This window comes from Clytia hemisphaerica, unplaced genomic scaffold (assembly GCF_902728285.1).
Source record: "Clytia hemisphaerica strain Z4C2 unplaced genomic scaffold, Clytia hemisphaerica genome assembly, whole genome shotgun sequence".
NCBI lineage: Eukaryota > Metazoa > Cnidaria > Hydrozoa > Leptothecata > Clytiidae > Clytia > Clytia hemisphaerica.
Genome location: NW_027104530.1, coordinates 213203 through 229191, shown reverse-complemented (window position 1 = coordinate 229191; position 15989 = coordinate 213203). Strand labels below are relative to the sequence as shown.

The window sequence follows — 15989 nt, the reverse complement described above, 5'->3', positions numbered from 1 at the left end:
AATCCCCTCGCCTTATGAACAAGTTGAAAAGATGTGATGATTTGAAATCACCATCCTATTTCATTGTGCTCACAAGAGAAAGCACCAAAAGGTTTTGCAATATTGTTTCTCAGAGATCGCAGACAAAGATGCTTAAATATCCAGATATTGTGAAATAATAATCGAATTCCCTTGTCACCATCCTTTTAGATTGTGCTCACAAGAGAAAACACCAAATGTTTTAGCAATATTGTTTCTCAGAGATTACAGACAAAGAAGTTGCTTAAATATCCAGATATTGTGAAATAATAATCGAGTTCCCTTATGAGCTTCTCTAAAAGCGTCGGCTGATTCGAAATCACCATCCTTTTAGATTGTGCTCACAAGAGGAAGCACCAAATGTTTTCGCAATATTGTTTCTCAGAGATCGCAGACAAAGATGCTTATGATATCCAGATATTGTGAAATAATAATCGAATTCCCTTATGAGTTTCTCTAAAAGCGTCGGCTGATTCGAAATCACCATCCTTTTAGATTATGCTCACAAAAGAAAGCACCAAAAGTTTTCACAATATTGTTTCTCAGAGATTGCAGACAAAGATGCTTAAATATCCAGATATTGTGAAATGATAATCGAATTCCCTTATGAGCTTATCTAAAAGCGTCGGCTGATTCGAAATCACCATCCTTTTAGATTGTGCTCACAAGAGAAAGCACCAAAAGTTTTCACAATATTGTTTCTCAGAGATTGCAGACAAAGATGCTTAAATATCCAGATATTGTGAAATGATAATCGAATTCCCTTATGAGCATCTCTAAAAGAGTTGGTGAATTTGAAATCATTACCCTTTTCACCATACTCACAAATGAAAGCGCCTTAAAGCTTCATTGTTACTTAGAGATCGCAGACAAACTAAAGTTGCTTAAATATCCAGAGATTTGAGAAATTTGAATTGTCTCATGAGCCATCAAGAAGCTTCGATGTATTTGAAATCATCAGTCCTTTTTATTGTGCTCACAAGGAAATTTAAAATATTAGATATTTACAAATATTGTATGAACAAGTTGAAAAGGTGTGATGGATTTGAAATCGCCATCCTATTTCATTATGCACACATGAGAAAACACCAAAAAGTTTCACAATATTGCTTCTTAGAGATTGATATCCAGAAGTTTCTTAAATATTCAGATATTTCTTCTTTTCTTATGAGCGCATGAAAAAGCCTTGATGAATTTGAAATCATCGGCCTTTTTGATTGCGCTCACATGAGAAAGCTCCAAAAGGTTTCAAAATATTGCTAAAAAGAGACTGTAGACACAGAAGTACTCAAAATATTCATTATGAGAGAATCGAGCAAATTAATAGCAATTCGAAAAAGTTATCACCACTTTCGATTGTGCTCATAAGATAAACACCGAAGTAGCTATGTAGATGCTTAGATAAGTGCAAATTCAAGTACGAAGTGTTTTATATTGGTATAGACTATTTTAATGAGTAGTTCGAGAAACTTTTCGATAAATTAAAAAGAGGGGATCCATCTAGACTTTATACATAGGACGTTAAAAACGGTTTTCAGATGAAATCTATTCATCCAAAATTGTGTATTTTAAACAAGAAGTGAACCTTTCTTTGTTTATAGGAGTTGAAACTCGGTCGTTTGATCAAATCAAATCATCATAAACATCAACATAGTGAAGAATTAAAATCCAATCTGTTGAAAAATTTAACTTACCATTTACTTTTTGCCTTAGAAACATATTACAGTAATGTGCTCTTTTATTTTTAAAAGCTGTCTGGTAGTTCATTATTTTTCAGCTCGCTTCGAAATTTTATTTGACGTTATTTCAGTTTATGACGTCAATTTTTTGAATGTTAATGTATTATCCAGATTTTTGGTTTATGTTCAAGCAAAATTGAAAAATGTTTTTGAAAGGATTCTTATTAAAACTCGATAGAATCCACTCGTCTTATGAGCAACTCAAGCGGTTGTCATGAATTTAAAATCATAACCCTTTTTGATTTGCTCGCATGACATGAAGCTTCTTCTAGACGTAATTGTTTTGAAAATTAGGTTTCTTTGAAACAATGAAACTTAAAGGGATAATCAGATGGTCTGAGATATTTTGCCTGCAGATAGCTTCTAGGATTTTGGGAAAAACCTCTAAATTTTTCGGTGTACTTATTTTCCTAACTCAAGTTATGCCAATTTGAAATCTCGAAAAATGGGACTTTTCAGGGACTTTTCACACTTTTTTCTATTGTTTTCAAGCAAAGGTTCAAAATTTCAAAGTGGCATAACTTTGAAAATAAGTACACCGAAAAATTTAGAGGTTTTTCCTAAAATCCTAGAAGCTATCTGCAGGCAAAATATCTCAGACCATCTGATTATCCCTTTAAACTTAGGATAGAGGTCTTCGTATAATTTGTCAAAAGATTGAGATATCTCAGAGAATCTACTTAACTTATGATTATGAAGAACAATATGGAAAGTGATTTGAAATCATCTTCATTTGTCCATCATACTCACTACATTAACAAGTATGAAAAGCTTAGAAACTGTAGATATAAGACAAGTTTCAAACTTAACTATTCGTGAGTATTCACTTGTCTTATGAGTAAGCTCATCTTTGACAAGTCCACAAGAAATAATCCTGTATAGAATTTAGGGTCAACCTAGAAAAAATTATTATAAAAGGTTTACCATTGAAAAGATAATTTCATCAGCTTTCAAAAAATTCACAAAAGTTTCTAATCTTCCGCCTTTTTGGTCCTTTTGAGGGTCCGAGCCGAGGGTTGAAAGCCGGGAAGCACACCCCGTCACCCAGTAAACCTATTACCCCCTCTCCCCCGGGTTAGAAACCATAGACAAAAACCAAGTTTGAAACCATACTATTCGAGAGTATCTATTTGTCTTATGAGTAAGCTGAGAAAAGAAGAGTAATTTGAAATCATCTTCATTTTTCCATCATACTCACCAATGACAATTCCACAATAATTTCACATAATAATTTTACTAAAAAACCATAGCCTGCAACTATTCCAACTCGTATACTATTTCAATACTAGAGAGTATCCATTTGTCTTATCATTAAACAATCAGCGAAGCTTTATAAATCATACTGCTCTCTTGTACCGGGTTGGTTTACAGTTTCATCAGGATATTGTGAGCTTACGGTTAAAGACTTTTTGTTTTTTATTCTATAGAGGATAATTTAACTTAAATTTTGGAATGAGAATTATGACCTGCCCAAAATGACAAGTTCACTAAAACCGCTGTCATCATATTGACTGGTAGTTGAATACTCCGTAACGATGAACTTGATATAAGAGGGAAGTTATTCTATGAAGTAGAAAACTCTCGCTTTAATCAAGTTCACGAGTACGGCTGATCAAAACGTAATCATAATGCATTTTTAAACACGGGGGTAAAAGTCTACTTGAAAAATAGCTCCATACCGTACTCAATATCGCTATGAAATGAGCAGAACATTTTTTTTTTGTTATGATCGATTTCACGAACACGAGTGTATTTCTAGCGCTGTTCTCAATCAAACAAGGAATCAACTTCATAAAAACTCCTTATCAATGAACTTTACATTCACAGCCAATTTTCGTTAAGCTGAAATAGAAATTTGCTGTCGTGATCAAGTTTATCAAAAGGCTGTACAACCTCTTAAAAGTACCTGGTATAAACGATTGGTAGCTGAAAACTCCGTACCAATGAATATTGAAAACTTCACTAGATTCATATTTCTTTTGTATGGAAACTGGTTGACATAGTCAAGCTCATTAATACAGTTTTAACTTTAACTTTAGCTTATTGTTGCCTGACAGCTAATAACTCCGTACCAATGAACTTAGCTTTAACAAAAACACTTTTTTTGTATGAAAACTTGTTGTCGCTGCCAAGTTCACTAATAAAGTTGTATAGTTAGTAGAAGTAGCGTAGCTAAGAGGGGCGCAAAATTTGTGCAGGAGAGCAGATTTCTATGACACTGTAATGATCTATTCATGGTAGTAAAAGATAGTTACGATGTCATAAAAATCTGCTCTCCTACACAAATTTTGCGCCCCTCTTGGCTACGCTACAGTTGTAGCTCTAAAACATCTGGAGCAAAATATCACCTGCTAGCTTAGAATTTTGTACCAATTATATTCATGACGTAATGTTTTTGTCACATTCAAGCCAGAGGAAAATTGTTTGAAATTCACCACTACAGGCACAACAGAGAGTGTTCCCGTAGAAATCATTAATTAATGTTATCACGAATGTGCTTTACCGGAACCAAACGTTTCTCATCAATTGTATTTGCTATTACCATCATACTCTATAGATACACAAAAGATACACACAATAACACTTTTAAAATTATGAGTATAACCAACGAATAAGATTATTGGAAAATGCAGCAATGTCCTGACTTTGCTTGTCCTCAAAAGTCAATCGCTGAACTGCATGTCGAAAGGCAAGATTCTCCAACGACTATTTCTTTACCCGAATGTACGCAATGACTACAATGACAATGAAGTACAAATCGAAGCAAAAATAACACACTTAAAAATATGATATTTCACCCGTCGAAGTGTGCTTACAGGACAAGAGCTTCAATAAGTATGTTTATACTACGTTTAGCAGATTGTCCTAACAAAACTAAATCTACTTGGCTAATGAGTCATAATCAAGGAGGCGTTTTCAAATTCTGAAAATAACGCATCTTTCTATTATGCTCACAAAACAAGGTACCCAAGAATCCCAAAGTTTTTGGTAATTTCGTTTTATAATGACGTCTAGGTTTCTTCCGTAAGCAATTATTGAATAAAGTGACTGTGATAACGCACTTTTAACAATAAAGTTTGGCTGCTGTAAATACAACCAAAGCAAATGACATGCAATAATTAGAAAATAGATCATGCTCTGCCCTGACTTTTGTCTCGTTCATTTGCGTATACCGTAGCCAAACCGATCTGATGAGCTATAATCACACTACAATCAGGGACAAAATACTTGGCACAAAAGGGAAATTCACCGGGGTGTTTTGAAACCACAATCGATTTGGAAGTGCTTTAAAGTAGGTTCGAAGGGTAGAGTTTTAACTCTGAGTTTTAACGCTAGACTTAAGACTTAGGATGTGAGGATCAAAAAGTTTAAAAATGGTCCAGTAGGGCTTGAAATATAGTCTAGAAACCAATAAATCCCTCCCAGATCGAAATAATCGATGAAATCAAGTTGAGGGCCTGAAATTGACATTCTCGCTCGAACTTCAATTTTCCAAAAATGGTAAATTAGCCAAAAGTGCAAATATATTATGGCACAGATTGTAGCGCTATTCAAATTCTGAAAATGACGGCTGAAAGTACAACCAAAGAAAAAGAATGTGATTATTTGAAAATACCATCATCTCCTGGCTTTGGTTGTGTTCACAGCACAAAGAGCTTCGTGTCGCCAGCATGATCATTTTCTTAAAGAAAAATTAATCTGCTTGCCTGATGAGCAAAAGTCAACGAGATTCTTTTCAAATTCTGAAAATTAATCTCGCTTCTACTATGCTCACAAGACAAGCTACCAAGGCTATGAAAACAATCGCTTTGAACAATGCCACAATCACAAATTTGACATCTCTTTCGCCGAATTTTACTCACAGGGCATCAATTCTCCGTCGTTTAGCAGATTGTCTTAGCAAAATTAATCTACTTGGCCAATGAGCCATAATCAAGGAGGCGTTTTCAAATTCTGAAAATAATGCACCTTTCGAATATGCTCACAAAACAAGTTACCCAAGGATGTCAAAGTTTTTAGTCATTGTTAAAATTACCAGGGCTACCAAGTTTATGAAGCTAACAATGTCGACTACACTCTATCGACTACCACCATATTCTGGCTTTGGTTGTATTACAGGACAAGAGCTCCAATAATCATGACAATTCTACAACTTTTACCACTAATCGAGAAGACGTTTTCAAATTCTGAAAATAACGTACCCTTCGATTGTGCTCACAACAAAAGGTTTAAAGTTCTTTTTCATCAAACTTTTCCCTGTTTTTTTTTTCACTTTTAGTGAATCGAGTGTATAATTAGCAGTTGCTTGAAAAATTCGCACAAGATTACTTCGCAGTCTTATTTGACGTCAATTTTTTAGTGTGACGACATAGATTAATGAAAAATATTTATGTGTCACGGATGCACACCTCTACAGTCAGATATAAATGCCCTGTACCTTTTAGTCACGTCACACTTGCTGACACTTACATTACTTGGAATAAGAATGTTCAATTCGCTCCATGCCAGTAAACTTGTGATCCTTCACATGAAATGGAAAATTGTTTGTTATGATCGTTTGTGCTCGTTTGCACAGAATCTGATCAAATCACGACACTTTCACATCGTGAACTTTTGATTATAGCTAGCCAAACTTCTTTACGTTACGTAACGTAAAAATTGGCTGCTATGATCAACTTCACTAATGGGAATGCACTCAAAAGGACAACCACTTCACAATCGGAAACATACTATTGATATAAAATGTAGCTTTTATTAGTCTAGCAAGCTAGACGACTAATTCAGACTTATTAGAAATGAAGCAAAAAAGTAAATTTTAGTCGTCTAGAAACCTTTGTGCACTAACTCCAAACAAAAAAAAAGTGTCAATATTGCAATTAAATTTTTTTCCCGCTCAAAAAAAATTCTTGAAAATAAAATATGTGTGGATTTGTGTGTTAAAAATGTTTCATTTGAGTTGATTTTATTTTGAGAGTTTGTTGTTGCTTAATAAATTGTTTTTTCGCTACGCAAGTTTCTGCGTAGCTAGGCCCAGTATCTATAAGGCTGGAACACCGGATTCTTCCAGTCGTTTATAGAAACTAAATCCCGTATCATTATTTGTGTTTATTTTTAGTATTACATGCATTATAAACGACTCCAGTCTAAGCTTTTATGGACATCTTCTCACATTTTCTAACATAAAGTTTCCTTCCTTCCTTCCTATAAGAAGTGTAAATCTGCGATTAAGAGTTAAAACTTCGTACTGGTGAATTTGAGTTTAAAAGAGTGCGTTTTATTATGAATCAGAGCCCAAGTTCTTCGGAATTGTATTTGATTATAATGACATAGCTTTCTCCCATAAGCAAGTATTCAACAAAGTGACTGTGATGACTCATTCTTACCAACGTATTTTTTGCTGTAAGCACAACCAAAACAAATGACATTCAGATTATTAGAAAATAACATTATGTCCTAGCTTTGGTTGTGGTCACTGTACATGCCTTGTGTCGACAGCATGTTCATTTTCGTAAAGCAAAATCAATCTGCTTACCTGATGAGCTATAGCTGACGAGATGCTTTTCAAATTTTGAAAATGAGGAGCCCTTCAACTATGCTCACAAGACAAGCTACAGAGGCTTTGGAAGCTACCATTCTTTATTACTCTAAAAAAAACTACTCAGTTACTATTAGTGCAACCAAGGAAGATATGTGGTTATTTGAATACAACGATATCTTGACTCTGGTCGTGCTCACAGGACAAGAGCTTCAACGAACATGCTAATTCTACGTCGTTTAGCGGATGGTCTCAGCAAAAACAATTTTCTTGGCTAATAAGCCATAATCAAGGAGGCGTTTTCAATTTCTGAAAATAACGCACCCTTCGATTATGCTCACAAAACAAGTTAACCGAGAATGCCAAAAAATTTTATCGTTGCATTTGATTACCAGGGCTACCTCGACTACACTCTAAGTCTATCAACTACCAGCGTATTCTGACTTTGGTTGTATTACAGGACAAGAGCTCCAATGATCATGTCAATTCTACACCTTTTAGCCTTTTAGCAAAATGAATCTACTTGCTAATAGGCAATTCAAAGAGGCTATTTCTATAAGTTCCAAGGTTGACAAAGCTATCGATGTGATTTATAACTTGTTTATAAAATCATGTGATGGTTTATCAAATCAAAAAAGGAGATATGGGAATGTTTTAATTTGTTTTTTCTCACATTTCAAGTTCTTCATAGCTGAATGTTGGTTATCATGATTTTAATCTACTTGGCTAATGAGCCATAATCAAGGAGGTGTTTTCAAATTCTGAAAATAACGCACCCTTCAATTATGCTCACAAAACAAGTACCAAGCAGGTTCACAAAGCTACCGACAATGTCTTCATACTTCAATTTGTTGTTTATAAAATCAATGTTTTGACATTATGACACTGATTTTGACACTGATTTCTCCCATAAGCAAGTATTGAATAAAGTGACTGTGATACTAACGTACTTTAGCTGTTGTAAATACAACCAAAGCAAAAGACATGGTATTATTAGAATTAATACCATCATGTCCAAACTTTGGTTGTGTTCACAGCACAAAAAGCTTTGTGTCGAAGAGCATGTTTGTTTCCGTATAGCAAAATCAATATGCTTATAAATAAATGTCATCTCGTTTTATCTCGAGTTATAACCAGCAAAATCTTTGACCATACTTGTGTGAACAATACTTACCTTTGAAGTCTTTTTGATTCTTAAAAATTGACATTCCAAAAATAAAAGAATTCAAAGAGAAAATTATTTGACGTCAATTTTTCCAATGACATCAATTTCTTCAATGACATCAATTTCAAATCCTTAGCGAAAAAAGGTTGATACATACTGAATGTCTTTTGAACAGCTTCTGAAATAGACTTAGAAAGATGCCCACAGATTTCCTGCCTTAGATTTCCAACGATGCTTGAGTGGAAGTCTAATTCGCATGATACAAGCTTTTAGGTCCGTTTGAAATATTGAGCATATTGCCTAAAATCAAATCATAGCTGAAAGAAATTAGGACTTTAGCTCTGGTTGTCGTCTCATTTCAAGAGTATGGAAAAAACCGTTTAAAATCTTAATCTTTATTTCGGCCTTTTGGACCATACTCCTAAAACAAGCTGACCTGATTTTCGATTGAGATTCGGTATCAAGATTCTGCTCTTCAAAATTTTATTCGGCCTTCCAAAAACAGGGAAATGCAGATAAGAAAGAACATTAGCGCAAAATATTGAATAAATATTATCGGGCGAAAACTCTTTACTTGGATTTTCAGATTAATAACAATTGAAAATGAATGAAAGAGAAATTTTGCTGTCCCATCAAACTCACTGATGTAAGCTGAAGGTGCTATGGTACATGGGTCATCAACTTGATACATGTACTGAATACAAAGGTCAGATTCAAACTTTGCAAGCTGATGAACCCTCGCACCCATGCCATGTGAAGGGAACTGGGCAGTCAGTCAAGGGTAGCTAACGGGACGTTTAATCGTGTCAACACATTTGCCAGAATAGCGTAAAACAAGATCGATATCCCCCCGTAATTCTTGTTACTATTGAACTTGGTTACAAACATCACTAGAAAAAGCTAACAAAGTTTTCAAAACTTTTGCTGCATCGAGTAAGAAACTCTAACAAAAATTTTCAGCTATTAAAACACAGACCATTGCTTAGACAAACTCTTTAAATTGGATGCTCAGCTTTTGAAAATCGATGCTCTATAACAATGGGCACGATCTCAAACAGACAACCTTCGCTATGAAATGAAAACTTCGCCATCAGATCATGCCCACAAATATAGCTTTTGTTGATCAACCAACTGACTCAAGCATCGCATTCTACCAGCGTTTACAAATGTTCAATTGTGCAATTAGATGACAGATATGTTAGTCTTTATAGATCTATTCTACAGTGATTTCACTAATATATCTACTCCACCGTCGGTTCAGCCGAGGCTGTTCTTATTATTTTTCATGACTGTAGGTTCTGAAATCTGACGTTTAGATTATTCTTAATTTGTTCTTAGTTATTTTTAGCCAAATTTCACTTCAAATTATTCCTTTTTGTGCGGCGAATGAACTTGAGAGATGTTCACACTTAATCAAATAAATCTAACGAAATAAGAATGAGAAAGACATTCTGTTCTTTTGGAAACCGATAAAATAAGGAGAGGGTTGATCAAATCACATTCTTCAAATTTAAGGATCGTTTGAAGGTTAAAAATCTCAATGATGGGAAATTTCTTTTTGAATATTTCTTAATTAGTTTACAGTGTAATTGATTTAATTTTTTTTTTTTAATTAATTGTATTTCAGGCACTTCCATATATGTCAATGGCTATTCGCCCTATTTATAATAAGTAAACTAAATAAATAAGTAAATTACTATGTAAAAAAATATTATATATAATTTTCAATTTGCAAAAATATACTTACGACCAAAAGTTTATTCTCTCGATTGAGATAAAAATCATAAATTGAAGCTTGGATAAAATTGTACAACTGTCCTTTCTGGGCAAGTTGAAATACAGAGCTATATATCTCTTCAGTGAGGCCTATTCACTTCTGAAAGATATAACTCTGCAGGCAAGGCTCAAAACTTGGAGAAATTATAAATGGTGGAGACTAAGTATAGTATCAGACAGTATTCATCAGAATTGGATTAAGAAATATGAAATAAATTAAAAATCAATAAAATAAAAATTTATCTTAAACAATAATTCTTTGTCGGAACAAAAGAAGAGAAAAAGTAGTGTTGTTGAATGTGAGATTGATGCTTGAAAATAAGCTTGTGAAAAAAAAGAAGTGAGATCATGATCGGCTATTGAAGGTAAAAAAAAACTCGCTTGCTTGAAAAATGGCTAAACATGAATTGCTAGAAATATAGTAATTTAAATTTGAAATTCAGACAACTTGGGAGACAAGAGACTTAAAAGAAAATAGACAAAGATTTATTAAGAATACTGTACCTTAATTAACACTACACCAATTATTGTGCTAGTTTTTGAATCCGCAAATGTATGAAATATACCTTTCTTTAAGTGTACCTCTTATTTCCCAAGCAAAGCCCAACAAATCCTTCTCTCCTTCTATCTTCACCAAACGTCTTTTTTTTTATGTCTTTTGATATTTTCAATATTTGTTTTATTTGACGTCAGTTTTATTTAAGTGACGTTGGTATTATAAGTAACTGTTCATATGGTAGCAGGCTTTCAGAGAGCTGGGCAAGCCCACCTTCCTGTTATCTAACTTGATTTGGGAAGGATCCCAATATTGATATTAAATTTCCAATATAAACGGGTCACACGGCAATGGGATTGAAAAATGTTATCGAAGACGTTACATTGCAACTGCTTTGGTGAACGTGACTTCAAAAAAGGATTTGATCCCATTAAACAGAGCTGGCTGGAGGTGTCCCATATAATCATAAGGAAATGCCATTTGTATTAAAATTTCGTAAAACAATTTTTGCCACTCTCTGGCTATATATGAATTCATATTTTGTTTTTCAGTTTTCGTGTTACTCAATAATGGCAAAAACGGAAAAACTTTGACCAGCGTATGTGTAAAGTCCTGGAATTTTGATGCATTTGATGCTCTACTTTCATAATTTCAAAATAATATTATTTCTTTCCTTCTATTTTTCAGTACGAACAGCCTGTGCGCGAATCAAGAAACCTATCACCTGTAAAATACGTGTTTATGAAAGTATCGAAAAGACTGTGGAATACGCAAAAAGATTGGAACGAGCGGGGGCTAAGGTAAGAAGATTGGAGAGTCTGTAATAAATGTTGACACTTGGTGCTCAGAGTCATCATGAAGGTAATAAAGATATAGATGGAGAGAAAACGTCTCGGTAATGACCTAAATGATCGTTGAAATCTTTTATAAATCTATTCAAAGCGGCTTTTTTTGATGTACCATCATTGGAAGCAAAAAAATCCGAAATGTAAATTTATAAGAACAGAAGTGAGAATGTTATCCTGATTGAAATAAACTTATTATGCAAAAAGTTCTTGTTCATCGCGATACAAAAATAATTTTCTCAAAGTCAGGTTACAAAAGTTCTACGATTTCATATCGATGTATTTTTGGGCGAAAACTGTGCTAATTTTGAGAGTTTTAGCACATTTTCCTTGAAAATTTCTTCATTAAAAATCTTTACGTCTAAAAGGGAGGGGGTTTTCAAATTCTGATGGATGGTTAATTAAAAGGTTACCTAATCGTAATATAGAATTCTTTTTGAAATTTATCGATGATTTTGTGAGAGGGGACCCTTAGAAATATAGGATTTTGTGCTTGTTACGGCAACCTTTTTCTTATTTTGATCAACAAAGTTATTATCTCACAATAGAGTTGTTAAAAATCCAACATCTTTTTATTCAGTTTTTTTATGAACTTAAATATCCCAACGAGTATACCCAAAATTAATCATCTTATTCCCAAAGTAACCAAACAGCTGTTTGCTTCCGATGATAAATCAGAATAGAATAAAAGGCATTCACTCTCCATCTATCTTTATTACCTTCATGGAGTCATTCACAATAAATAGTACAAGAAAAACACATGACCATTGATATCCAGCTGTATACTTTACTTCCGAACTAGTTGAGAGAAAATAAATACAAACTCTCGATGACGGAATTAATTTGTGGAACTTTGGAGATTTTGGTCGAGAGCTGGAAAGTACTACTATAGTTTTCTACTGAACTAACTATAGACATACAAACAGAATAGATATTTTTTGTGTAGTCTAGGATTTTTTAGACAGTCTTGTGATTACTTTCATGGGATCCAGGCTATTTAAGAACTGAACGGAACATTTGAAGGAGCGGGGATTCGAACAGGGGACCCCTTATGGATGGACCTAAAGAGAAAGGGAACAGGTTTTGGCCGGAGATAAATAGTCCTACAGCTACGATCACTGTGCACATAAAATAAACACGGTACACATAGTCCGGCGGCGAAAAGGGCTTTTTTGCATCAACCCTCACAAGTAGTAAATATGGGTTTTTATTTTATTTTCTCATTATATGGTCCCTTGGGACCCCAAAACCGGTTTTTGCCAAGCTGGCAAAGGTGGGGAAAATTTTTTATGGGGGCTTGAAGGGGGTAGGGTGATTTTAGCCTGGGGGTCCTTAGAAAGTCGATTTTCGAAGTTCTCATTTAGCTAAAACTGACCAGACCACATCATATATACACACCCCTGTCTCAGTGCCCCGGTGGAACCTTTTCCCTCAGTGGGGATGAAAATTTCTGTTGAAATCCCATTGGGGATAGAAAATCTATTGCTTCCAGCTCAAAAATTCCAGTGGGGATGGTTTTGGAGTCCAATTTTTTCCATTCAATTGTCAATGGGGATAGAATCATAGGCCAATTTCCCAGTGGGGTTGAAAATGTAGTGTATTTTTTCCACCGGGGACGATTTTTTGGCCTATTTTTCCACCGGGGCGGGGGTCCACTGGGTTTTGTGACACAGGGGTGTATATACCCGCATTATCAGAGCTAACGAAGTTAACTTTCGCTTTTCTCAGATCATCACAGTTCACGGTCGACGTCGTGAACAACGAGGCCCGCTCACCGGTATTGCAAGTTGGGATCACATCAAAGCGGTCAAGGAGGCTGTTTCCGTGCCTGTGTTCGCTAACGGAAACATCCAGTATTTGCGGGACGTCGAAAAATGTATAGAGTATACGAAAGTGGATGCTGTGATGAGTGCAGGTCGGTCTCCTTTCTCTCTTATCAGGTTTTTAGCCATAAATACGCTCACCTGTAGGGGAAATCATCTAATTTTATTTGCGTGTAGATAACTGAAATGAAAGTCTCTAAAAAAACAAAGGGAAAACATTGGGACGTTATTGATTAAATAGGAAATTTTTTGAAATTTTTTGATTTTTATTAATTTTACAAGGTACTGAAGTTGAGCCAGTGCGGTTAGCACGTTCGACAGTATTCACGTAGGTGTTAGAAGTAATTCCATTAGTTATATGAGGCTATTCAAACAATGTTTTTTTTTTTACTTTTTAGAGGGTGCATTATACAATCCTGCCATATTCACAGGGCGGCAACCGCCTGCATGGGAGATGGTGGATAAATACTTAGCATACTGCAATCAATATCCCACCAATTTGAGTTATGTGAGAGGACATTTATTTCGCATGTGGCAAAAGTGGTATGTTCAAAGCTCAGAATTATTTTTCTCTCGTTTGAAAAATTATTTCAATGGAATATTTTAACGGGAAATTTGTTTTTCAAGGACTAAATTTCGTAGATTTTGCGGTTTTCGGTTTAGCTCAACGCAGATGAAATAGTTTACGCCTGAAATTTGATAAGGCTCTTGACAGGTCCTAATACGTCACATCTGGAAATAAGTGTGCTATTGATAGAAAAAACTTAGAACCCCTATTGGGGCAATTTTCTTTTCGATGACTTTAATTTAATTTACAAACCACCATAAAAAGGATATTAGAAAATAAATTCCAAATGAAAGACCATACAATATCACGGTATGAATTTGTGTTCCTAAACTATAAACGAACTTTCAAGCAAAAACAAGTTGATTGGTTGCGTGCAAGTATGATGACCCTTCCCTGATTAACTTACCCAAGTATAGAAGTCGACATAAGTAAATTAATAAAGTATTTTTTTTAATTGATTAAAAGTTTGTTCAACGAATCGAGAGTTTGCGAAATCCAAAAATAATACTGGCCACATTCCTATCTGACTTTCTCCAAACCTAGTTACCCCCTCTCGATTTTCTTAATAAATGTTGAATTATTGATATTCTATTTACGATATATTGGCAACAAAATGCAGCCCAATTGAGCGGTGTTTCTAAATTTCTTGGGTAGTGACTCCAAATTCAAAACCACACGAAACACGAGCCAAACAAGATTTGAAATTGTTCCGTTTATTGAAAAGAAACTACTTAATAAATCAAATAGCGTGTTTGTTTTCATTATCATTTCCGTTACCATAGAAACATTTCAATAACAAATTCATTATTAAATTCTTTTTTGCGGCAAGTTTCTCTATTGATAATTTAAATTTCAAAATTGAAAATCTTAAAAATAATTTTGGGAGGCTCTGTATATCCGTATGAGTATTCCTAATGAAAATTGAGGAGTTGATTCAAGAAAAAATGAAGAAATGTTATCATCTTTCTTTGTTTATCATTTTGCTGTTGATTACAAATACTTCACCTAACCAATATCACCTCATTACATCTAATGGTCATCCTTCTAAAGACCCTTACTTCGCATTTTCATCCAAGTTCAAAGAACAATGTATAAGTATCTGTGGTACCACTCGTAAATGCCATTCCTACACCATCAAACAAACATCCACCAAACAATATGAATGTCAATTTTACGATAGCGCTACCATGCGTGAAGATCTGGTCAGGGTTTCTTTTCGAATTCGCTACTTCATCAATGCGAGGGATTGTAAAGATTGGTACAGTATTGGAGCGAGGGCGTCGGGTGTTTACAAGGTGAACTGGATGGGGCGTTTTTTGAAAGATATCAGATGCAACATGGATATTGAGGGCGGAGGTTGGATTGTTTCCAACGACGATATCAGCCTCGCCACTTAGATTTCCAACGCTCTTGGAATGATTATAAAGTAGGCTTTGGTGACCCACATCGAGAATTTTGGCTAGGAAACGATTTTATCCATGAAATGAGTATCTTTGCAAAGCATGATTTTTTGGTGCACGCTGAAGCATACACAGGTGAGACTCTCATCTCAAGATACGGTGAATTTTACATCGATAACGAGAGTCAAGATTATACTCTTCATTTCAATGAAACTCTAATGGCCGGGATAGAATCTTTGACGGGTCCACAAAACCTGAACGGAAAGAAATTCCATACATATGATCGAAGTTACGGATCGTCTTGTATTACACGCGGTCACGGTCCGTTCTGGTTAAATGATTGTATGTACCTTGACCCGAACCATCCCAATTTTCTCCGCTGGAGGACGTACGTCGACAGTGACGCGATTCAGGAAATTCAATTGATGTTAAAAGCTACAGGTCCAAACTAAGGACAAATTAGAGACCTTTCTGTACAATATTGTTATTCTGTCTCGGATGGATTTCATTACAAAAGTTATAAAAAGAGGCTTTTCCGTCGTGAAGCAAAATTTGACGAAGCTTGGTGAATTTGCTGTTTGTTCTGCTAGCGTGAAAAAGATCCAAGAAGTTTATTTGATGTT

At 34.8% G+C, this 15989-nt stretch overlaps 1 protein-coding gene across 1 annotated transcript in view; it reads left to right on the top strand.

The window, feature by feature from the left end:
* The window catches only part of LOC136822351 (tRNA-dihydrouridine(16/17) synthase [NAD(P)(+)]-like), a 37209-nt gene that overhangs the window by 15242 nt on the left and 5978 nt on the right, over positions 1-15989 (top strand). The window contains exons 4-6 of the mRNA XM_067078590.1: positions 11418-11530; positions 13304-13490; positions 13797-13941. Of these exons, the coding sequence (XP_066934691.1) occupies positions 11418-11530; positions 13304-13490; positions 13797-13941 (445 nt within the window). The remainder of the gene's footprint in view (positions 1-11417; positions 11531-13303; positions 13491-13796; positions 13942-15989) is intronic.